Below are 26,460 nucleotides of genomic sequence, written 5' to 3' on the forward strand. Positions count from 1 at the left end.
CTTCTCTTCAGCAGGGACCGGGAAGTTGGTCAAAGTTGATGGGAAGATGGATGGAGCCAAATACAGGGCAATCTTGGAAGAAAACCTGTTGGAGTCAGCAAAAGATTTGAGACTGGGGCGGAGGTTCACCTTCCAGCAGGACAACGACCCTAAACATAAAGCCAGAGCTACAATGGAGTGGTTTAAAAAAAAGAATATTCATGTGTTAGAATGGCCCAGTCAGAGTCCAGACCTAAACCCAATTGAGAATTTGTGGCAAGATCTCAAAACTGCTGTTCACAAACGCTCTCCATCCAATCTGACTGAGCTTGAGCTGTTTTGCAAGGAGGAATGGGCAAGAATTTCAGTCACTAGATGTGCAAAGCTGGTGGAGACATACCCTAAAAGACTTGCAGCTGTAATTGCAGCAAAAGGTGGCTCCACAAAGTATTGACTCAGGGGGGCTGAATACTTTTGCACGTCACACTTATTAGTTTTTTATTTGTAAAAAATGTTTTGATTCATGTATAATTTTCTTTCCACTTCACAATTGTATACCACTTTGTGTTGGTCTTTCACATTAAATTCCAGTGAAATATATTTATGTTTGTGGTTGTAATGTGACAAAATATGGAAAAGTTCAAGGGGTATGAATACTTTTGCAACCCACTGTATATACACATATGCACAATATACACATAATAAGTAAGTAATACTTTTTTGATCCCACAACCGGGGAAATTCCACCTCCGCATTTAACCCATCCGTGAAGTGAAACACCGCATACACACTAGTGAACACACACACTAGGGGGCAGTGAGCACACTTGCCCGGAGCGGTGGGCAGCCCTATCCACGGCGCCCGGGGAGCAGTTGGGGGTTAGGTGTCTTTCTCAAGGACACCTCAGTCATGGACTGTCAGCCCTGGGGATCGAACCGGCGACCTTCCGGTCACAGGGCCAGATCCCTAACCTCCAGCCCACGACTTCCCCTACGGATGTTTCCGCCCGGAAATCAAATATTCAAATATAATTCATTCATGAAAAGCTTTTCTTGTGCTTTAGTAGTTTGTATGTCACGAAGTAAATGGTTAATAATTCAGATGATAGCACTTTTTAATGCGTAAGTAACAGTTTTATAATTATTAATTAACAATCTTTAGATAATGATTGTAATTATTAACTGTTATTACATAGTTTTACCGACAGTTTCCATTTTTTAGAGTTACAAAGGCTAAATGGCACCCTAATCCTGGCATCACCCTTCTATTTGTTTACTAAGTACAGAAAACGTGTCAAAATCATTGCCTATAGTCAATAACTGTAGACTGCAGATGGTACAAATAGAGATTAGCTAACGCTGGAGTGACCCACGCATCTGTTTTGATTTGTCTCCTACAGGTGTTCATTTAGATTATCACTCATGTGAGTCCCTCGAGGAGATTCTGAAATCAGTCCAGTTCAATCTGATCAACCTGCAGGGGGCCGGGCTTGAGGAAAATGTAAGTTCATAGACCAGAAACATTTTAGAACGTGCTCCCAGAAGACAACGAGTCCAACATACTGGCTAAAGTAATGCATTGAATGTGCTTGATTCAAATGTGTACGTGGGGTCCGCATCAGTAAAGTACATTACATCAACACAACTACTGCCGAAAGTTAGTAAACCGAAAACAAAGTTGTGCTAATGTAATTTGATCCATGCGGAATTGATGTACATATGTGATTATCACTGTCCTTATATGTGTCTTATCCGTGTTTCTGTAGGGAGCGTCGTCACTGCTGGACATGATTTTATACTATGAATCAGCCACACATCTGGACATTTCATCCAATGCGAGTTTGGGTGTCTCAGGCTGGCAGGCTCTCGCACGTTTACTCAGACAGGTGGAGTACAAGTGGCTGGACTGAGGAAAATATGCTGCAGTTTGGGGTGGAAAGTGTTCGGAGGGGTTGCAAACAGGGGAATCCCCAAAATGCACCTGCAGCAATGCCATGTTTGTAAAAGTCTATGAAAGGAATTTTAAATTTCATTTTTGCAAAATAAATAAATAGATAAATAAAGCCAGGTGCGATAGGAAAAAGGAACTAACGATATGTAAAAGTATTGTGATCAATACAGTTGACATAACGGCCGAACATCACATCAACATGTTACTGCATAGTTTATACAGTTGCTGAACACTGGCTGTTGTAATTACAGGTTTTCTGTAATGGGTCATTTTTATGATCCATGCAGTTGTTCCCTGTTGTGAAACTACTCATAACAATCGTGATGTACTTAAAAACGCATGTTGTGCTGTGATTGATCATAATGGTGATAATATATAGCTGTATATTTGCTGTTTGAATATTGAATATGTCATTTGCGTTAGTCGTATATATTTTATTCTGTGGACTGTCAAAACGTCTACGAGAGCTTGAGAGCTTATTTTATTTTATGACTCTAAACTAAAATGAGCAATGATGCCACCATATATATCTGGCTGCTGTCATGGTGAATAGTCTAAAAGAAAAAGCATAAAATGACTTGGGGAGAAATCTGGTTCCATTGGCTTACATTAAAAGTAAAGTAGTTTTTTTTCCTGTAAAGTTACCATTTTGGAGATACGAGGTTTTGTTGCGACATGTTCATATTCATGATGAACTTTTTATTAACATTTGTGGACTTTGGCCTACATTGTTTTAAGGGATACTTTGGGTTTAAGAAAAGCTCATTTCAAATGGAATTATAGAATTTACTAGTATTATTATTATTATCATTATTATTATTTGCTCAGACCGTAGGGGCATCAGTAGGCTAATATTTACTTTTCCGCAGATTTCATTCAGTTTTAATGAAGAAACTCTACTCATTGCTCCTTTAAATAAGATTCCGCAAAAAAATGTAATTTCTCCATCGCATTGATTTATGAGTCGGAAGACACAGAGCTGCTGTTTCAGTGCAGACGATGCCCTTCTTCTGTATTCTCAGGTTCCACCTGATTTGTATTCAAGGTGCGTGGAAAGTAATGAATTATCATGCATCAGAGATGAAAATATTCACACCGCAGGATATTGCTGTATTCACACTTTGATTTTAATGGATATCATTACACTTCACTTAAGTTCACGTGGATATTGTGTTCAATTAGCAGCGTGGCTAGATGAAAGAGAGTGGAACTACCCCTCGTGGTTGCGCGGACTTCAATGGTCAAACCAAAGGCGATGCTCTTAGGTGGTATTAGATGAGATCAGTCAAATTTTCACCCAACAACAAAAGAAAGGAATAAAAAAAATCTGGACACTTTTGAAGTGGTGGACTAGGGGAGGAAGCCTAACAATGGCCTCTAGATCTGTAGCAGCCTCCTGTCACAGTTGTTTTTCAGATTTGACGTTCTCGGCTCCTTCAGACGGGCTAGCGTTTGATGAAAGGCTGGAAAGGTAGAGAGGCCAGTCCGCAGAAAGGGCAGAATCAGGCCGTTTTCACTGTCTCCCTCACTCTCTCTCTCTCTCTCTCGCTCTCTCTCTCTCTCTCTCTGATGGCTTGCTGTCTGGTCTCTTCAGAGCGGATGCCTGTGGAGACTGGATGCCTGTAACATCCCCATGCTGGAGTACCCTGCGCAGGCCCTGTCAAAAGCCCTTCTCTCCAGCAGACTGACAGTGCTACACCTTGAAAACACCTGCCTCAGTGGCAAGCCCCTCTTCACACTCGGTATGCTCCTCACACCACGCACACTGGAGGTGCTACAAAGTTCCCAATGAGGGAGAATACCAGCATAGTATCAGCAAGAATTGCATTATGAGGATAGCTACACTGCGCTAAGGCCAAAAGTTTGGACATTAGTCATTAGAATAAAGGGATGCACTGAATTGACTTTGATTGCAATGTGTGCATCATTTCCCCCTTGAATAAAATACATACGAATGTGCTGATATAGGCATTCTGGGCCTAATATCTGATATTTCTCATGTGCAAAAAAGATATATCAAGTAAAAGCTATGACGGGTAAAATGAAGAGGTAATATTCAGGATTCTTCACTGTTTGTAGTTCACTATTCAGAGTTAAGCAAATTTGTGATATTGGCCATGTTGACACTTTTGTACAGAAAGGTCACATTGTTTTTTTTTAGTCTCATTTCTTCCATTGAGGTTCGTGTTCAGGTGTTCAGACGACTCCCAGGAGGATTTGATCTGCTCATCAGAGGCTTTTGCGCAAAATGTATTGACAAGAACGTCATTAAGTCAAAAGGGGGCAATAAATGCTACAAAGTTCGAATAATATAAACAGCCATATTGATAATGTAATTTTTCTTTTAAGAAAAAAACTTGTATGAAATTAGAAAAGAATGTAAAAGAAACGCCTTTTTTAGTGGTCTCAGACCTTTATACCCCAATGCTGATGCATACAAATTATAAATAAATCCAACTCAATTAGCATTATACATATATAAGATTTATTTCTGTATTGTTTGAAATGCATTAAAATGAACAAAATCCATATATGTTAGAGCTGTAGCCCAGCTTTGCCTTAATCTTCTGTATTTCTAACAGTGTACAATAAATACATCAGTCTTAAATATATATAAATGTATAATATATTTTACATATGTACAGATTTGGATTGAGAAAATTCAGTGCAACCCTTTTTTAGGGTGTTTTTCAGTTCTTAAAGGGCCAGCGTCCCATCCTCTTGCATTGATGTTGGTTCTTTTATGATATTTGTGTGGTTTATGTACCAGATGAAGCCATAATTCATTTCCACATGACCATTTCCCAGCCTATATCCCTGTGCCTTTAAGACTGATCTATGTAAATGAGCTCTGTTCTGATTGGCTGCCCTGTGTTACGCCTCATTCAAAAAGCTGTCTGGGCTGAAACACTCCTTATAACTTTAAGGAAACTGGGTGGGGCTAAACAGCCATAGGGTGAATAAGTGGACATGTGTTGGTTTTGATGACATCAGAGAAACAGTGATTTAATTTTTTTTGCACCTAAATATCCATGGAGTGCACGGACTGGGAGTGAATCCCACCTGTTTATTGTATCATCATTATTATTATTCTTTATGTACTGCCCTTGCAGTAAAGGGTTTCACTGAAAACCATTGAAACCACTGAGTCACTATTCTACAGTCACTGTTCTAATAATGGTCAGTGAGTCTTGCTGTGTTGTGTGCTGTCCGTGCTGGACCAGAGTGAGGTGAGTGTGTAACGTGTGACTGAATGAGCATTGTCCGTGCATGGCCCCGGCCAGCAGGAACAGATGACGGAGGACAGCGAGAGGAGAGGAGTGGCAGATTTTGGCCCTGTGACCCTAACAGTCAGACTCGGCCAGGATTAGATATCCTAATCTTCTGCCTGTCACTTTACACGCTGTTGCACCGATCCATGTGATCCACTGTGGCCAGCTCACTGTGAGAGAGACACGCTCCCTACATAGTAGCTCTTTGCAGAGATATATAAGGCCACATATACATGAAAAGCCGCTTGCCTAACACCCAAAATAGCAGCCATACAATTCCAAAATTCCACTCTACGGTTGTAACGGGGAGCGAGGCGGTGGACACACATGCTGAGATAAGCGAGATTTATTAAGGGCAAACCCAGGGTCATAATCAAGACAGTCCAGGGTCACAGAGCCAACACGGATACATCGGGGGGCAGACATGACATAAACCAGAATACAACAGAACAAGCAGAACAGAACAAACAGAACATCCAACACAGCGTATAACACCAACAAAGCATACAGAGATTCAAGGGACAGGTGGAAACACAGGTGGAGACAATCAGGGGTGGAGTCTTGAAACAAGGGGGCTGGACTAAAAACCGAAACACATATACACATGGGCCAAACCAAAACAAACGCACATGGGTCGGACTGGGAGGGGCCAATTGTGACAACGGTAGACAGTTAAGTAGTCTGACTAAACCACTAAACCCTCCACCCGGCACATAAACACATCACAAACTGCGTGCATATACACACATACATACATACATGTCAGAACAAAACCTTCAATCTTTATTTTTGGTTTTCAGTTTTTCACATAATTTGAAAATGCCTGTTGTGTAGATTTCATGATGAATGAACCAAAAGAAATGGCCCAAAATTACTTGGGAAAAAGTCTGGTTCCATTGACCTACATTAAAAATAAATACGTTTTTTCTTTTCCTGTAAACTTACCATTTTGGAGACATCTTACTGATGAGATTTTGTTACGAGAGCAGTGATGTACCGTGTGTGTGTGTGTGTGTGTGTGTGAAGTCTGCTTCTTTAGTAGACTAGCATTAAGGATGTTATTAATTTTTTACCATCAGGAAAAAAAAAAACTAACAGTCTTAGAAGTTGGTTTCACGTTTTCTGTTCTCACCATCCAAGAAATCACAATCACATTCAGTGATGAGGAATTCTGGACTCTGGAGTGGTCAGTCCATTGTTCAGCTTCTTTGTTTGGTGTGTCCGTCTCCTTCTAGCATTTTTTTGAACTTCAGTTTTGAAAACTGTGTTTTCACTTATTTTCCTTTGACTTTCTCCTTCCTAATTCCAGTGGATTGATCTTGTGTTTAATATCCTCTGAAAAATAATTAAGTACAGGAAGGCTGTTCTCTGTCTTTTGCACAGTACTGGACAACTGTCAATTTTCATAGACTTCAAAGATCTCATAGATCATAGTCTCTGACACTGTTATGTATTTTTATAGTTCTGTTTTAGCTGTAATAGCCTTATGTAGGTCCAGTGCAAAACTAAGAAAGTAAACTTCAGACACCAATCATGTCTTCACTGATCATCTACATTTGCAATAAATAGGAACATTGTTTAAACTTGATTTTTGCTGCATTGAAGGAAAGTTGTGATGATTTGTGAAGTCATGGTTGTCAGGGACAGTTGCAAGAAGATGTGACTAATTAACTGAAACTCATTACTTGTAATTGTAACCTTCCTGTTCTACTTTTTTTTTGCATGCACTGTTTGTGGAACCCCTTGTCCTTTTTGCCTTTAACGTCCAAATCGAGCCGAGTTGTGGCTGTTTGATTGTGCTAATGTCTCAGCGGAGAAGAGCAAGAGCCACTCTGGACACGGGCCATTAACGAGAGCAGTGTGAAAGGACCTTAAATGAGTGGGAGGACTCCGGTGGCACATCCTGCGCGCGCGGGTCTCTGTTTCTTTAAGCAATGTCTGGATCCATTTGATATTTTGGGGCCGTGCGGCCGCCCCCTATGCTTCTCGGTGGGACGCCCAGCTGCTGATCATTGCTATTGATCGGTGGGGCCCTGATTGCGGGACTTGCTGGCTCGCACAGTGGAGTCCCACCAATCAATCCAACGATCCCCCCCATTTGGTTCCTACTGTGCGTGATGGCGATGTTGGCATTCGGCATGCAACCAAAAGGGTCTGATCAAATCTGCCGCATTGATCCGGACAGACGGCTGTGTGAGGGCAGAGACAAATAGCCCATGAAAGGGTCCCCGTCCTGAAAGGACACATAATGATGTTGTCGATTACAGTGATGACCATGGTAATCGCAATGATGTAAATAGTCTGGATTCGAATTATAAAGTTAGTCCAGCAGAACTTTTGAGTTTTATTTCTGTTTGAGGGGGAATTTTCTTGCAGCACTAATCCATTTTTTAATGTTTCATTTCCTACTATTTGCTAATATTTAAATGTTCTCCCTTCTCACCCCATTATTCTCTAATGATATATTAATGTCGCTCCGTAATGAAATAACGGCGGTTAACAGCTCCAGGTGTTGAGATGATTTCCTCTTTGTTCTCCTGAGTCGGGGCCCTGAAGAAGAACTCTGCTCTGCAGGAGCTTTACCTGTGTGACAATGAGCTCAACAGCTACCAGGATGCCATGCAGTTAGGAGAACTGCTTAAATACAATCACACCCTGAAAGCCCTCAACCTCAGCAATAACACCGTATCTGACACAGGTATGGATTTATATTCTGGTCCCAAAGTGGACATATAGTTATCACAAAGCATGTCGTCTCTTGCGATTATTTGCAAATGTTTTAGTAGATTTGGGTTGGGAGTTAGTGTTGGGCTTTGTTTGTTATTTTGGCCTTTGCATACCCCTGGAGAAACCCCCTGGGTTTCTTTATGTCCCTTCACTTGCCCCCAGATGCATAACATCCTAGACCAACACGTAACGGTCAAATTACACATTCTGCTGATTTCTAAATTAAAATAAGCAAACAAATCCTCTACAGAGAACTGAAATATGGCTTTTTTCTGCACATATTAGTCCATAGTTACTGTTTATTTGCTGATTTTGACGTATTGGGAAGAAAAATAAAATATAATAACATAAAAATGTGCCTGCCAAACTTTTGCACAGGCCACAATTTATGTTGAATTGAGCAAATAAACAGTAATTGTGCACAAAAATGTGTTTTCTGTGAGACGATGTGACGATTATGTCATTTGGCCGGGCTGCACAAACTTTGACACCCGACTGCATCACCACAGCTGTGAATTTATAGGGAACAGAAAAACTGTTAACATTTGATCATACTATTAAAAATTGTATTGCATTTATTTTCTAGATTTCATTCCAGGCACATTTATAAGGCACATGGCATCTACAGTCATATGCAAAAGTTTGAACATCATAGTCAAATTATGTGTTGTTGGTTTTCTAATTAAATATAAGTAAACTCATCCTCTACAGGGAGCCGCTTATAGGCTTTTATCTGCCAATTACAACGCACAATTTCTGTTTATATGCTGAGCTTAACATGTTGGAAAACCATTTGACCAGGGGCGTCCAAACTTTTACGTGTGACTTCATACAGCTCCAGGGCTAATTTGTACATGTAGGACATTCACAGTACATCAATTTGAAGAAGAACAATTTCTCAAAGCAAAGAACCTTTTAATAATGCGATGTTCTTCGAGTGTTCATGGTTCTGTAGTAAATAAAGAACCGTACTTTTTAAGAGTGTAGGTTACGTCAATGTTAATCAGAAGTTTCAGATATTTGAATAGTCATGAAAATGTGTATGTTTTAAAAAAGGGAATAGTAAGTTGGGATTCGATATGCAAACGTCGTACATTCTCATAAGAGGAATGGAATCAACAATATGTCATTTGAACAAGGGTGCCCAAACTTTTGCGTATGACTTCATATAGCTCCAAGGAGCTCAGTTGATTTGTTGTGAGATATATACCCAAACTTATATCTTCTAAAAATGTTTTGCAGATATTCAGCTGATAATTCAAATTGGTATTGATGGCATATCTTTTGTACTCCGGAATGTTTGGTCTACTGTGCAAAAATATCAGTATTTTATTCATTTTACTGCATCTGTAAGCTCATAATAATAAACTGCATATTTGTCTGTAATATATATTCGGAGGAGATTTGGTGGTATTTCCTATAGTGTGTATAGACATATGTGTAAATGAAAAAACATGTATGTGAAAAACATCAAATATCTGTATCAACCCGGTGTTCCCATATTGATGCATCCCAAAATGATAAGGAATTGGGCAAAAAAAATAAGTAATGAGATTACAGTTACTGTAATATGCTTTCAGTTTTCTTCTGACAGTGACAACATACAGTTCCATGCTTTAATCCCATGTGGTGGCCTGAATGCCTAAATCCCATTTAGTGCTAAATTCCCAAACTCTTTCCTCTCTTATTCCGCAGGGCTGGAAGAACTTTGTGACGGTCTGAGGGTTCAGCAGTCGGGTCTGAGAACGTTAGTGCTGTCTAATAACCAAATTACTCATCATGGCATGACTCATCTAAAACGCGTTCTGGTGAGTTGCAGTGTGTCTTCATTAACTGTGATGTTAAAAGGGTTTAAGAGTACATCTGTGCAGCACATTTAGACAGAAGACATGCATGACGTGTTAATGCAATGTGACCCCATTTTACAGGCATGAAAGGAAGACTTAAAGAAGTTTGTCAGTGGAGATCTTCAACGAAACAATTTCTGTTAAAATCTTTCAAAAATAATTCGAGATTTTTTTTTAAGCAAATGTGGAGCCCAGCATTGAAGGTAGAAATGAAATTAAAAATATTATAAATGAATATAACTTGGAATGGGGGGGAATAACAGACACTTTACCAAGCCATATGATCAGCTACAGTGCTGTGAAAAAGTATTTGCTCCATTGCAATTTATTTTATTTGTCACACTTGAATGGTTCAGATTATCAAACTACTTTTAATATTAGTCAAATATGACCCAAGTAAATTCCATCCATCCATCCATCCATCCATCCATCCATCCATCCATCCATCCATCCATCCATCCATTTTCAAACCACTTCTCCCTAAGGGTCGCTGGGGAGTGCTGGAGCCTATCCCAGCAGTCATCAGAAAAAGTGATGCCACCATAGTTACTAAATCAACTATTTAACCAAATTCAATTAACCATTGGGTTCATTTTACTAGGCACACCCAGGTACGATTACTGCCACAACTGTTGAATCTAAACATCACTTACATAGAGCCTGTCAATATGAATTAGCAAGGAGGTCTCAAAAAGCAGCACATGATGCCGGACGTTCTAAAGAGATTAAAATACAGATGCAAAACAAAGTCATTGAAATCTACCATTCCAGTGAACCACAGTGAGAGCCGTTATCCACAAATGCAGAAAACAATGGTGAACCTTCCCAGGAGAGACTGGCCTACCAAAATTTTACCAGCTCTGCATAGACGATTCACCCAGAAGCTCACAAAAGAACCCAGATGAACATCAAAAGAACTGTAGGCCTCTTTTGCCTTAGTTCAATGTACACGATTGTACATTGACACTGGGCAAAAATGACATCCATGAGGGAATAGCAGGGTGCAAACCACTGCTGGCTAAAAAGAACACAAAGGCTCATCTCACATATGCCAAAAACATCTAGATGACCCCATATTGTTCCACTTTTGGAATAATATTCTCTGGGAAATTAGACTTGAGTCATGCTACATCTGATGTAAAGCTAACGTCACATTCCATCATAAGAACATCATACCAACAGTTAAACAGGGTGGTGGTAGTGTGGTGGTCTGGGACTGCTTTGGACCTGGACGACTTGGCATGAAACCACGAATTCTGCTCTCTATTCTAAGGAGAATATCTGCCCATCAGTTTAACCTAATGTGCGGTGGGGTTATGCAACAGGACAATAATCTAGAGCACACAAGCAACCCCATTGAGATGCTGTGGCAAGACCTTAAACCCTCTAATAAAGCCAAATGAAACAAGGCTGCAAAGAAGAGTGAGCCTAGATTCCTGTACAGCGATGTAAAAGACATATCAAGTAATCGCGAATGACAGCTGTTGCTGTCAAAGGTGGCACAACCTGGGTGAATCTTTATCTTCAATAAATGGAATGATCATTTAAAAGTGGCATCTTGTTGTCTTTATCCTGTATGAAATTAGTTTGAAACATTTTAGCACAAATAGAAGAAATTGGGAAGGGGCAAATACTTTTTTCACAGCCCTGTACATGAAAAGAAGCAAGCCAATAACACTGTATCTCTCAAAGCATTAGGATTTACTTTACACTGGCACCATTTCACATTGCCCTTGTTCTATGATCATTAGAAATGTATCCTGGAGCTAAACTCTTTGTCTTGAAAATGGGTCCAATAGTCACGTCCATCACATTATCACACCACAGAAAGTACTGAAATTTCCTTTGGTTGCCATGTATTCTAGTAACATTTGACCCTAGCGATTGTTTGGGAACCTACTTTTTTCTTGAACCCATTTTATTTCCCTGCTGAAAGACGACTTATAACAATGCTGGTATTTTGATGTACCAAATACATTTTTACATGAACATCTTCTACCCTACCTTTGTTTTTTAGACTGGCTTTTTTTGTTACTGTGCCTTTAAGAGTGATATATGTGTAAGTGACCTCTGATCTGATTGGCTACCATGTATTGTGCTTTAAAAAACAGGCCAGGCTGAAACACTTGTAGTAACTGTGGTGTGAGTGGGCGGGGCTATATATATGCACCAGTGAATTCATTCCACGCTTTGCATTGCGCTTGGTGATGTAAGGCTTGGATGCAGCTGCTCGGCCATGGAAACCCATTCCATGAAGCTCTCTACGCTGTTCTTGAGCTGATCTGAAGGCCACATGAAGTTTGGAGGTCTGTAGTGAGTGACTCTGCAGAAAGTTGGTGACCTCTGCGCACTATGCCCCTCAGCATCCGCTGACCGCTCTGTCATTTTACGTGGCCGACCACTCCGTGGCTGAGTTGCTGTCGTTCCCAGTCACTTCCACTTTGTTATAATCCCACTGACAGTTGACTGTGGAATATTTAGTAGTGAGGAAATTTCACGACTGGACTTGCTGCACAGGTGGCGTCCGATCACGGTACCACGCTGGAATTCACTGAGCTCCTGAGAGCGACCCATTCTTTCACTAATGTCTGTAGAAACAGTCTGCAGGCCTAGGGGCTCGGCTTTATACACCTGTGGCCATGGAAGTGACTGGAACACCTGAATTCTGAATTCAGTGATTTGCATGGGTGAGTGAATATTATATAAGATGAGAAGCAGCCTGAAAGCTGATGTCTGTTGAAATAAGCTTTTATAAAATAATATATGTAGGTTTACATCAGTTGTCATGATGTCATGAAAGGCTTATGTACGTGTCATGCAGCCTGTTAAACCCTGCCCTTAAATAAAGACTTACTCATTGTTTTTCAAGCTATGACGTCTCTTCTAATAATTAATCGTTTCTGCAGTTGACGTTGAGCAGCCACGATAAGTTAAAGTTCTTCAAAATGGGGCCCACAAATCATTTCTGCAGAGCAAGAGCCCAAACATCTTGATGACAGCTCCTGGATTCCTTTGTCTGCAGTAGTGTTTGACAAACTGGGAGAAAAGAAAAGAGAACAAAAAGAGAGCGTCTGTCTTCTCCTCACTAGATAGCTTATGTGTAATCCCTAATAATATCCATTCCTCTTTAGTAGCTCTGATTGTCAGAATAAACTGTACCTTTCTGTCATTTGAATGGCGATCCAAATCAAAAGGGTACAAATTAAAGGCCCGCTTTTGTCTCCTCTCGGCCGCTGGCACATTCACAGAGAATCCATCCAGGCCAAAAATAAAGCTCGCTCGTTCCATTTTGCCTGCACCAAATGAGAACAGTTTGATTAAATAATAGATATGTGTTTAGTGGGCTTTTTCATGCGCTCTGTCATTAAGAAGGATAAGTAGACATCCATGCGACCATAATGAATATAATTAGTTCAATGGCTGGTCGTGTCAAATATGACACAGGAAGGGCTGTTATTAACCTCTCTGTTTTTTTTTTCTTTTTTTTTTATTTCTTTATTCCGGGGTTGCCTTTAAAAGAAGGCGAGAGCAGAAGGGATGAATGGGTTATCTGGTCAGAGCAGGACGCTTTCTCATGTCAGCGGGACCTAATTAAGCCATGATCATTGTCCATAGTGTTTAGATGACATTTATGGAAGTGTATCAGGCAGGTGTCCTTAACCATATAATCGGTATAAACCATGGAATGTTTATTACCATTATTTATTTCCGTGTTGTGTTATAGTTGAGTCATATGTAGTGCTTAAAGGGGAATTCCACTGTTTTATGCTTAAATAAAGGTTTTGCAGGAAATGCTCCGTTTTCAAGGAAAATACCAAGTCAGAATTTTTCACTGTGGTGGTGATAGAACCAGATGTCCCCCTATAAAAAGCTCCCTCACAGGATTTTATTACATGACACAGTCATGACCACTCTGCCTGATGTCTGATATATTGTTTTACAGTAGTTTGTAATGTAAATGTAAATGGGGCCGTCATGTGCTGGAGGTTAGGGAACCAGCCCTGTGACCAGAAGGTTGCCGGTTCGATCCCCTCAGCTGATGGTCCATGACTGAGATATGCTTGAGCGAGGCACCTAACCCCCAGTTGCTCCCCGGGCGCTGTGGATAGGGCTGCCCACCACTCTGGGCTCTCTGCCACCTAGTGTGTGTGTTCACTAGTGTGCATGTATGTGGGTGTTTCACTGCATGGATGGGTTAAATTCCAGAGGTCTAATTCCACAGTGTGCAAAACACAGTTGGCTGATGGTTCTAAATTCACATTTTTTAGATTAGTTTGTGGCAAGGAGGTACATGCAGGGCATTGTAAAGCAACATAGCAACATGGTAAACGTAATTATATATATATATATATATATATATATATATACATATATATATATATATACACACACACAGTACTATAAAGGTTTTTGGCACCTAAGCAAATTTTTAAATAACAATATCAATTGACCTCAGCAGTGAGTCACAATATACATTAGGTTAAAGTCATATTCATAATTCAAATAAACATACAAACTATAAAAAGTAATGAGAATTTCTTGACACCTTCACAGCCGCCACAGAGACATTTCACATCAAACCACTCTGAATAAGTTTGTTTATGTCTGAACTGGTGAATTATTCAGAAATTTGTAAATATAATCGGAGTTCCCTTTTAAATTTCCATCTGTCTATCGCTTACTTTGAGATTCTGATGCTTACGCTACAGTTGTCTGATAAATAAATAAATACATAGATGAAGGAACAAAATAAAGAGTATTATTGGTAGTGGTATTGATCCAAGGTCCCGTTGCTTCTTATTACAAGCACTATTACTACTTGCTTGTGTGTGTGTGTGTGTGTGTGTGTGTGTGTGTTTATATACCACAAACAAACTATAAATATTGTATTGAGTCGTCTTGTTTTTAGTTATTGAGCTGATTTTTTCAAATGAAAGTGGGTTTCTGCCTGAGCGTAATGAGAGTAGATAACTAGCATGGCGTTCGCTCTGTTCTGCAACACGGCGTCTCCCTCATGTCCTCCGCCATCTCCTGCTTTCTACGGATACTAATCACGCTGCACAAGTGGCTCTGCTAATGTGCTCTGGAGAGTCAATCTATTGCTTGTGCTGCATGGATGATACTTAAAGCTCACAGAATGACACACATTCACCGTCCGTGACCACATTCCCAGCCCTGAGAGGTGGAACAGGATTCCTTATGATCATGTAACAAATCTAAATCTACTCCAAGCTCTTTGTCTGTTTTTGCTTAAAATGCCTTAAAGGCCTCTTATCTTACATTTTTCTAGTATTTTATTTTTTTCCTTGATGTTTCCTCAGGACCTTTATTGTTTTGAGTACCAAAAACAGTCAGTCAGTTTTTACTATTTCCAACCTCTCATTATCCCTGGTTTTGTTACTGCGCCTGATACAATCACATGCAAGTCCGAACACCCCTGATCAAATGAGGTGTTGTTGATTTTCTCTGCAGAGTTAAATATGGCATGTTTGTACATATAAAAAAATAACTTAAAATGTGAAAGTTTGGCACATTTTAGTTTTTTACCCAAAATGTTACATTTATCAAATTAATAGTCGTTGATCAGTAAAATGTTTATTTTCTGCAGAAAAATGTGATAACTTATTTTCACTTAGAAGAAAAAAAAATGACTAGGAGCTAAACTGCTGTAGACTGAATACCTCATTATATATATAATGTGTGTGTGTGTGTGTGTGTGTGTGCAAATTATATACATATATTTAAAATATATATATATATATATAAATAAATGTACCATTCACTCCCCAATCCTTCCAGTCCATATATGGAAACTAGGTGCTAGGAAATATTTTCAATTAATTGTTTTTGTGATGTCCTTTACCATTTCATTTACATAAAGCCACACAATAGTTTAGCTCCGCCCAATCATGTTGTAAGTGTGTGAGTAAGTAGTGACGGTCTGGTCTATACACACACACACACACACACACACACACACACACATACACACACACCGGCCACTTTATTGTTCAATTGATTGTTAACACAAATAGCTAATCAGCCAATCACACGGCCACAACTCAGTGCATTTAGGCCTGTAGAGGTGGTCAAGACAACCTTGCTGAAGTGTAGACCGAGCATCAGAACGGGGAAGAAAGGGGATTTAAGGGGCTTTGAATGTGGCGTGGTCGTTGGTGCCAGGCGGGCTGGTCTGAGTATTTCAGAAACTGCTGATCTACTGGGATTTTCACACACAACCATCTCTAGGGTTTACAGAGAACGGTCCAAAAAAGAGGAAATATCCAGTGAGCGGTCAGTTGTGTGGACGAAAATGCCTTGTTGATGTGAGAGGTCAGAGGAGAATGGGCAGACTGGTTCCAGATGATAGAAAGGCAACAGTAACTCACATAACCAACCAAAATCTCTGAGGAACGTTTCCAACACCTTGTTGAAAGTTTGCCACAAAGAATTAAGACAGTTCTGAAGGCAAAAGGGGGTCCAACCTTTTACTAGTAAGGTGTCTGGTGAGTGTATATAGCCTTAAAGGTACAGTGACCGCACAAACATTACCCTAAATGCAGTGAGTTAGCCGAGGTCGAGGTTTGGTGTCTGAAGTTTGTCTCTTTATTGTCACACTGGAGCAATAAGGCTAGTGTAGCTAACAAGTAATGGAAGCTTATGGCCACCCATTAACATAATACAAAACACACTTAAATCATTCCATATTTGCCTCAGACCATGTTGAGCTGTTAAGTCAGTTGTAAGAATGGGAAAACATTCAGACCCCAGACACTGCAAAGCATGTCTGTAATCTGTATCTTGTCAAGTAAAATGATCTTAAAAACAGTCGATAAATCTAATATGTCTATTAATATTTCCTGTTGAGATTGTTGAACACTTTTTAAATATTATTTGCCTTATTTTTACTTGTTTTAAGTTATTTTATTCAGGAAAATCCTCTCACTGTATTGGCAGATAATTTTGCTTGTTTTGAAAAATCTGCTTGAAATCAGCAAAATTATCTGCCAGTGTAGTGAGATAGTTTTGCTCAATAAAATGACCTAAAACAAGTAAATACTGTCTCAAAATAAGCTAAGTAAGTTAAAATATTAGACATATTGACTAGATTTAAGATCATTTTACTTGACAGGATACCATTTTGCGCAGTGGACAGCTGCTTCGACTATTTTTGTCCATTTTTACCACTCAAGCAAGTCAGTTCGAGAATACTCAACTCGACACTGGTATATTTTGGCATGCAGTTTCCACGGTGCTAAGTTTATGGTTATAAGCTTATAAGCTAAAGTTAGCAAAACCAGTGGACATCAAATGTGAAGTGAAGTGAAACTTTTTTAATCCCACAAACGGGGAAATTCCACCTCCGCGTTTAACCCATCCGTGAAGTGGAACACCACATACACACTAGTGAGCACACACACACTAGGGGGCAGTGAGCACACTTGGGCAGCCCTATCCACGGCGCCTGGGGAGCAGTTGGGGGTTAGGTGTCTTGCTCAAGGACACCTCAGTCATGGAAATGTCTTGGTTAACTGACTACATTTAGCACCTCAATTAAAATGATTATGTTTAAATGATGTTTCAGCCCATCTTGAGAACGCTGGAAACATTGGATCTGGGCAGGAACAACCTGGAAAACCGAGGGATCCACATACTGAAGGAGTCGCTCATGGTGAATCGCTCCATAAGCCAGCTCAGTCTGGCGTCAGTAGGAATAACATGTGAAGGTATGGATCGGTGGCCTGCTCTATTGACCTTCGGGTTCAGGCCTCCCACTTTCAACAGATTTCACTTTCATTTTTTTCTCCCTACTTTACTTTTCACTGCTTTCACCACCTTCAGTTGTTATTAATCCAGCAGACTGGAGTCCCACACTGATCGCTGAAGTCCACAAGGCCCACTCCTGCGAAAAAAACCGGACATAAACAGTGAATTCATTCAGGGAAGGGCAGTTTGGTGCAGCCAAAAGAATGTTTAATTTGTTCAGCTAAACATATTTTTGTATGTTCAGTATGTTCTATGTAATATATTTGATGAGCAGAAATAAAGTTTAGGGATTAAACAGATGAAACAAACTTCTCACTGTATCAGCACCGCACAAGTTCCAACAGTGCATTATGGGGGAAAAAGTTTGAGATGCTATTTAAAAGCATTATTAGTTCAAACATTTTTTACTTCATTCCACACAGATAATTATTTTTTGTAGCCTATTATTCTATATTATTATTTAGTTTATTGGTCTGTGACCTAATAACGGCTAATATTGTCACTACACAGTAACCAGCGCTGACCTCTGGGTGATGATGGGCTAGCTTGGGTCATAGAGAATTTTCTTGTGCTCGGGTCGAATTCGGACTCAGAATGTTAGTTTGAGTCGGGCTCGGTCAGAAAGTTCTTGGGCTGTATTTGGGTTCGGAATAAAATTTCAGGCACGATTAAGGCCGTTTTCTACACTGGGGGTTGGCGATATGACCAAAATATATCATTGTGCTTCTGGATGTTTTCTTGATTCACAATATTCATCACAATATTTAGTTTTTCTAAGATTTCTCTAAGAAGTTTGATAAGGATTGCGCAAAAGAAGGAGCATATTTATATTTAAACAGTACTACTGTTTCATCCTCTGCGACAGTTATTCCAATTCAGCAGGACTAATTCTGCTCTCTTTCTAATGAAACATGCAGTTGGTCATGCGGTACTAATGTGCACATAGCAGGCTGATATTGATGATGCATATTGTGACATAATGTTTATCATGTTATTGATCAATATTGTCACATTGCCCACCTCTACCCTACAGCATTTTCCCACTGAGACATGTTTCAAGCTTCTGCTGCAGTGTTTCTTTACTCAGCCCAGGATGCCCACCGGCTGGTCTGCCTATTTGCTCTGTCCCAACTCCCAAAACATGTGAACCAAGTGAACCAAGCTGTTAAGAACACAGAGTGACTAACTACACATCAGAGGCTGCTGTACCTCACTCCTAAAAAGGTGGTTCTTCAAAGGTTTGTTAGTAAATACAGTGGTTCTATGTAAAACCACATGCGCTCAAAGAACCATTTGCGTGGTTTGATAATTGTTTTATATAGCACTAAAAAGCCTTCTAGTATTCCCATTTTCAAAAAGGTTCTGTATAAAACATATACAGCACATTCTCCATCAACCTGAATAACTGTTTCATGATGCAAAGAAATCTTTAAGCATGGAAATAGTTCTTTGAATTTTCAGGGTTCTGTATAGAACCACTGTCTTTGCTGAAGAACCCTTGAAGAACTATCTTTTTTAGGAGTGTAATAGTCCTTTCTCTTTGCACTGTTCTAATGTTTACACATGCCGTGCAGCTGTATATGGCAGTAGTATGTTACAGTCACTATTATGTTATACTGCTCTTATTTTACACTGATGTGCCAAAACGAATTGATTATGAAATTGATCATGTATAAGTTGCGAGATATTATGTTGTGAGTGAGGTTGAACTCAGTGTGCTCATGGCAAGGCGAGGAATGGCAAGGAATTATTGGAACTCGATCGAGGCATGATAGTGGGTGGCAAGCGGATGGGACATTGTTGAAGTCGTGCGGGCATTTAACATTCTTCAATTTAGAAGGCATTACTACTCTCAATTGACATCGGAGTGACCGCCCATGGGTGCTTAATGATCATGACTGGTGGCATCTGGCTAGAATTGTCAAGCGGATCTGGCAGAAATCACATCCACATTCAATGCAGGAGGCCTCACACACATATCCTGCAGATTAGTGCAACATTCTTTAGCCTTCTTGGGATATGGGAGCTGAAGACCCACCAGAGTGCACCTGTCAACATTAAGACACCAGATACAGCACCTCACCTGAGATCATGACGTTGCTAACTGGACCCTAGAAGACTGGCAACATGGCATGGTCCAGTACTGAATGTTTCGAGCTCATGTGACGCAAGACCCCATGAACATGGACCCTAGTGGTCAACAAGGCACTGTACAGGCTGGTGGTGGTTCCATACTGGTGTGAGTCGTGTTCTCATGGCATTGGTAGCAACCACTGGTCTGCCTAAACACGTCATTGAACAGTGATTGCTGCGTTTCACTGATTGTTGACTATTTGCAGCCCTTCATGGACTTCATGTACCACCACAACGATGGGATATTCCAGCACGACAATGGACCATGGCATCGGGCCCAAGTTGTCCAGAATTGGTTCGAGGGGGATTCTGAAGAGTTCTGATGAAGGAAGTTCGCCCGACATGAGCCCAATCAAGCATTGTATGGGATGCTGTGAGAGGAACATTCACACCCAAGATCCTGCAAATACCACAGAGCCGTGGCTGGCTATCCAGACGGCAAGGCTCAACATCACTCCAGACATCTTTCATCCACTTGTGGAATCAATGCCACGTCGAGTTGCTGCACTAGGGGTCCTACACAATACTGGTTCCTGTCCCATGACTTTTGGCATGTCAGTGTATAACCTATAGCTAACATATGTTATGTTTCTCTTCTTGTTTTGCATCTATTGCGTCGTCCTACACTTCATTACTGTGAACTGTAACTGAATCATGTTCCACTTATTGTTGTCAGACAGTAAAGTAATCTTTAATAAAAGTCTTGTATACCAGCTGCTAGGGTAGAGCAAAAATATGGCCAGTTTGGTGGGCCTGGTTTGAGAAACCTTACTTTGTCCACTCAGACCTGGTGTTTGTTCCTCATGGCAGGTGCAGTTGTGTTGGCTGAGATTCTGGCTGAAAGTCATGTTCTCCTCACTCTGGATGTGAGGCAGAACCATGTTCTCACTGGAGGTCTGATGGCTTTGGCTCTGGCCTTGAGGATAAACCACTCTGTCCTCCAATTAGACTTGGACCAAAACCCCAAAGAGGATAAGGTCAGTGGATCACTCTTCATAAATATCATTTGAGCATATCGTATTGCATTGCAGCATATCATATCATTGTGTCTGGACTAGCAGGTGTATAGTGTGTTATTTTAGGGGCTTACATATTTGTTTCAAATGGCATATGTTTGTAATGTTCAATGCTGTAATAAAATGAAAATGGAGACATCAACAAATTAGCATAAGGCACATTTTAAGCCACTCCTTGTTTTTATCATATTGAAAGATATACCATTAAAATTGCTTAACCACTGAACAATCCAGGTTTATGACATAACAAAGGTTTATTATTGAGTAGCTACAAGGACTTCAGTGCAAACTAATGGAGCTATTCTGGGCCCATCAGCAGACCTATGGCTTGTTAAGGGCCAAGACATGTTTGTGTCCAATGTTCCCTTCTTTAGGTTTGCTTTTGAGCTACAAGCCTAATGTAGCTTACAAGTAATAGAAGCTTAAACCCCACCAGTTGTGCAGCCTGCATGACTAAATCATTACACATTTGCCTCAAACCGTGTGAAGTTGTTCAGTAATCATTAATACAGTTATGTGGTTTCTGACACCGTATGACACAGTGTTTTCTATAAGCCTTCTGTAGCCTTCTCAAAGACGGAATTCTCTCCGTCCATTTACATAAATAACAGTGTCAGAAACCACATACGCAAGTCTACACAGTGGCCTCAGAGTTGGACGGGTTTCAGTTCAGGATCAGTCAAACATATTTTTTCCTTTCCATGCGATCAGTCATGCGAATGGTAGAAGGCCAGTAATGTGTGGCTTCTTACGAACCAGAAAGCTGCTGTTTACAGCTCCTTAAAGTCGCTCAGTTTATAGATTCGCTCCAGGCTAATGCACTCCCTGCCAAAGTTCACTATCCCAACTTAGTTGCAGATAGACACCCAGAGACTTTGGCTGCTGCTGGATTTTCCGAGGTGCCACTTCCAATATGACTGTGAAAGCCCTGAAAAAATGATGCCACGGCTCTAATGCATGCCCCTGCTCGATTAGAGAGAAAAAAAAATAATTAAGCTCAGTTGCCATCTGTTTGTCATGATTTTATCTCCTCAAACTTATTTGCATATTAAAGCATTAATTAAATTCTCCAAGGAAAGTAATGCTCACTTTAAAACACACTCCAAAGCCTGCTCTCGTTTGAGCCGAACTTGTTTTATTTTTGATTTCTCATGTACTCGCTCAAAAATAAAGGTGCCAAAAGGGGTTCTTTGCATGAAGAACTGCTTTCAGTTCCCTAAAGAACCTGTCAATGCAAAATACAAAGTATTTTTGTAATTGAGGTGTTTGAGTGTTTGGCCAGTTGATGTTCTTTGTGTTAGTAATTGAGACATGTGAATATGATGTGAAGGTTCTAGGAGGAACCTTTCCTGTTTTAGTAATTGAGACGTGTGAATAAGGTTCTAGGAGGAACCTTTGCTGTTTTAGTAATTGAGACGTGAGAAAAGGGTAAAAATCTGTTTAAAGAACCTCCATATGATGTTGAGGTTCTAGGAAGAGCCCTTACATTGTTATAGAACCTTTACGTTATGTGAAGATTCTTTAAGGGTTCTTCACACTCACACCCAAGCATAATTCTTTAGGGAACCAAAAGTGGCTCTTCTACACTCTTAAAAAAGGTGGTTCTTCAAGGCAGTGGTTATATATGGAACCATGACAACCATTTGCCTGATTAAATGGTTCTTCTATATGTCCTTGAATGGCTTTTTAAAGAAGCCTTGAAAAATATTTCTATACAACACTTAAAAGGGGCGCACCATTCACTCTTAAGATTCTTTGTACAGTGCTGTGGGAGAACCACTTTTGGGTCCTTAAAGAACCTCACAATTGATGGTTCTTTAGAGAGCTAATTTTCGAAATGACGTTGGTGTGAGGAATTGGTAAAGAACATTTACACAAATAAATCTCCAAGAACCAAAAGTGTTTCTTCTGTGGCAACGTTCAAAGAACCCTGGCACCTTTCTGGCACCTTTGTTGTGCTTTGCTCCAGTTGTTTATATGTGTATATTGCTGCTGTCGGAACAAAACCTCATATCTCCATTTTTTTGTTTTTCAGTCTTTGACACAGTTTGAAAGTACCTATGGTTCTACATCCTCGTTGTAAATTTCATGAAGAAAGGACCAACAGAAATGACCCAAAATTATTTGGAAGAAAATCTGGTTCCATTGACTTACATTAAAAGTAGAGTAGGTTTTTTCCTTCTCCTGTAAACTTACCATTTTGGAGATACATGGTTTTAATCTGACAACAGCTATATATGTATATACAGTTGTGCTTGAAAGTTTGTGAACCCTTTAGAATTTTCTAGATTTCTGCATAAACGTGACCTAAACATTTATCAGATTTTCAGTCCTAATAGCCCATAAGGGAACCAAATAAAACAAATTGGACAAAAATGTTGGTCATTTATTTCTTAAAGAATAATGTCAGTGGCAAACGTGTGTGAACCTTTAGGATTAGCAGATAATTTGAAGGTGAAATGAATAAATAATAAAATAAATAACAATAAATAAATGACCAAGTGTAATATTTTTGTCTCATTTTTTTTAGTTCCTTTATCTACTAATACTATTAATTCTAAAGGGTTCACAAACTTTCAAGCACCACTATGTGTGTGTATGTATATAATAAAAACCCTATTTTTTTTCAGTTTTCCTAGATAAACAGTCTGAAAATGTGGCGTGTGTCTTTCATAACTGTGCTGTATTTAAACTCAACAGAAACCCAGCACCATATTATTAACATTTCTACTGTGATAGATTACAGCAGGGTGATATTTAACCGATTAGAATAAGGCATATTTTACTGCGGCTGTGTGCGGCGGAGACACTGCTGGGATTTGTCTAGGCCAGGCACAATGTGGCAGGAGGAGTGACAATTGTATTAAAAAGAAAATCTTTCCATCAGAAATCAGCGGGTGGTCAGATCAAGTGTTCTGATTCAGTCTTGTGGAATTCCCTGGGCCTGTGAAAAGTGAAAATTTCATTTTTCAAAAGAAAAGTGTATGTGTGTGCGGGAGAGTGTGTGTATGTGAGGTGCAATTTAGGATGCGCATATTTAAAAGGGAAGGAAGGTGGCGGGGAGAAAATGTCGGTCCTTGGGTCTTTGTTTACAGCGTCTGGTTTTGCATGTCTGTTGATGCTCTGCTTCATTTGATCACTGGCCTATTTGGCGTTAATTATTAATTATTTACCCATCTAAAATATTCATAGATGAAGCCTTATGAAATGCAGGATTCCAAGGGCAAGCTATCAGTGGCTGTAGCAAGGTAGTTATGTTTATTTTTCTTATCAGTGGACTTTGTCGACCTGATGAATGAACACTATTCATGAAGATCATTTAAGGTTGTGATTTTTCGCCTGTGTTGTTTAATGTGCGTTTGTTTGTTTGTTTGCTGTGCAAATATTGGTTTCCAGCTGGTCAATGTCAATCCGTTCTTCTTGTGGAACGTAAGTTTACAACGATGCGATCTAATCGTCCCCCTGGTGTTTGCTCACAGACGTGGTCACTGGGCAGAACGCTGTGGGGTTGCTGTGAGCATCATTAAATACAGGTGAGGCTGTGGAGAGGAAACAGGCCTTGTGGGACAGGCCCTGTTTAGAGCTAAGAGATGTTTGAGGGAGTTTGAAACTGGAGGTTGAGGGAAATTGAGGGATTTTCAGGTCAGAGTTTGAGGAGGGCTGAGTTTGAAATTTAAGATTAGAATTGTAGTTGGATGTTAGAGTTTGGAATTTGATTTGAAGTCAGAGCGCAAATACAGTGCATTTGACACTAGTTTTCTGGAGTTTGATCAAAATTTGAGGAAGACCAGTGTAGAAGTTTGAGAATATGATTTAAAAATGGAGTTGGAGGTTAGAGTTTTGCAGGAGTTTGAGGATGGAATCTGAAGGATTCATGAAAGTGTTTGAGGGAGTTTGAAGTTGGGGATGGATTTTGAGGTCTAGGTTTAAGGGAAATTGAAGGAGCTTGAGGTTGGAGTTTGAGGGGATTTAAAGGAGCTTGAGGTTGTAGTTTGAGGGAATTTGAAGGAGCTTGAGGTTGGAGTTTGAGGGGATTCGAAGGAGCTTGAGGTTGGAGTTTGAGGGAATTTGAAGGAGCTTGAGGTTGGATTTTGAGGGAATTTGAAGAAGCTCGAGGTTGGAGTTTGAGGGAATTTGAAGGAGCTTGAGGTTGGAGTTTGAGTAAAATTGAAGGAGCTTGAGGTTGGAGTTCTGAGAAAGATTGAAGGTTAAGTTTGAGATTTTGAGAAAGTTTGAAGGTTGTGTTTTGAGGGAGCATAGATTGGATTGGAGCGTGAGTTTGAGGAAGTTTGCGGGAGTTTGGCAGGGCTTGAGATTGAAATTTGAGGGAGTTGAGGATTGAGGCATGCATACTTACATACATATTAATGAATATCAAGGTCAAATACACACTCATGCACAAATAAACACACTCACACCTGTGCCACAAACATATAAGCTATTGCTGTGAGTGCCCACAGTGATCTTACTCTTTTCTCTTTCAAGTTATGACTGAATGGAGATATCATCAATGCTGATACCAATGACTTTAGGTACATTGGTATATTTAGGTACAGTGTACCTACAGTAGCTTTGTTAATTCGGTTAAGGGAAAGAAGCTTCTGCTCTAGTGACAGTAGGACTTGTGATGTTCTCAGTTACCACACGTAGAGTGCATGCAAAAGCTGGCGGCAAGCTCTGTATCACAGTAATGATTCAACAGAACCTTATCCTGTCAAATTCACACCATTCAGGGGCATGAAAACAGCAACCTGACATAAAAACCACACTATCAAATTCATGCCAAATGTGTTCATCAAAACTAGCCCTCCAAAACTGTTCTCACATCTCTTTTTCTGCTTTGCAGTTACACTCTCTCACCTCTTCTTCAAGCATTCTGGGTTGGAGTTACACTTTGTATCTGTATATGGGCTGGAATATTTGGTATATTTCTTTTGGTTACTCAGACAGACTGCTAGGAATGTCTCAAATGACTAAATCCCTAATAACAGCCATGTGGTCGTTCTTTGAATCTGACACTTCATAAACTTTATTCCCAGCTCTCCAAAAAGTTAGACGCTGAAAATTGTCTTCTGCATTTGAAATATCTCTCCCTTTCTCTATTTTTCTCTCTCTCGCTCACTCATATCCTCAATCCAAACAGTCTTGCTCAATTCCTGATGTATTTTCAGGGGCAAAACAGGCATATTTGCCAGCTGTGTAATTTGCTGTGGTGCTGATTTGCATATTAAAGCATTAATTAGCCCCTCTGAGCGCGAGAGCGCATATAGTGTAATCATTGGACGTGTAGTGGCGGGGGACGGTGGGTGTTTGGGTCTGGGGGGCGGCCGAGGGGAGTGTGTCTCTGGATGCTGTGTGTTGACCATGCGGCGCGTGCTTGTCGGCTTTGTTTTTTCTCCACCCCCCCCCCCCCATTGCCGGAGAGGGGGATGAGGCGAGGTTGCGTTGCTCAGTTTTCCAGCTTTTTCCGGGCTCTTTGATGTGTCACACTTGATCTGTCTCCCTGTCATTTTAATAGCTCTACTTTCCCCCCATCAGTGCAGTCAGAGGTGTGACCTACAGTTTCGCAGGAAGGAGGTTTCTTTTTTTTCTCCTCTTCTTTTTCATTTGATGGTGATGGAGAACAGGGGTAAGGGGGAGGGAGGGAGAGAGAAGGGGGGAGGTGGGGAAAGGAGGTGGAAGAAAGTATGAAAGACAAACTGGCATGCTACGAAGGCCCTTTAAAGCCACAGATATAATACAGACGTGTTCACCAGATATGCTCTATTG

The 26,460-nt window shown here is 40.3% G+C and overlaps 1 protein-coding gene across 1 annotated transcript in view; it reads left to right on the plus strand.

The window, feature by feature from the left end:
* The window catches only part of si:dkey-288a3.2 (protein phosphatase 1 regulatory subunit 37), a 79,125-nt gene that overhangs the window by 20,983 nt on the left and 31,682 nt on the right, over nucleotides 1-26,460 (plus strand). Inside the window, exons 4-10 of the mRNA XM_037542245.1 lie at nucleotides 1,379-1,479; nucleotides 1,745-1,864; nucleotides 3,524-3,671; nucleotides 7,744-7,899; nucleotides 9,624-9,736; nucleotides 17,361-17,502; nucleotides 20,486-20,652. Of these exons, the coding sequence (XP_037398142.1) occupies nucleotides 1,379-1,479; nucleotides 1,745-1,864; nucleotides 3,524-3,671; nucleotides 7,744-7,899; nucleotides 9,624-9,736; nucleotides 17,361-17,502; nucleotides 20,486-20,652 (947 nt within the window). The remainder of the gene's footprint in view (nucleotides 1-1,378; nucleotides 1,480-1,744; nucleotides 1,865-3,523; nucleotides 3,672-7,743; nucleotides 7,900-9,623; nucleotides 9,737-17,360; nucleotides 17,503-20,485; nucleotides 20,653-26,460) is intronic.

Source organism: Pygocentrus nattereri, chromosome 10 (genome assembly GCF_015220715.1).
Source record: "Pygocentrus nattereri isolate fPygNat1 chromosome 10, fPygNat1.pri, whole genome shotgun sequence".
NCBI classification, from domain to species: domain Eukaryota; kingdom Metazoa; phylum Chordata; class Actinopteri; order Characiformes; family Serrasalmidae; genus Pygocentrus; species Pygocentrus nattereri.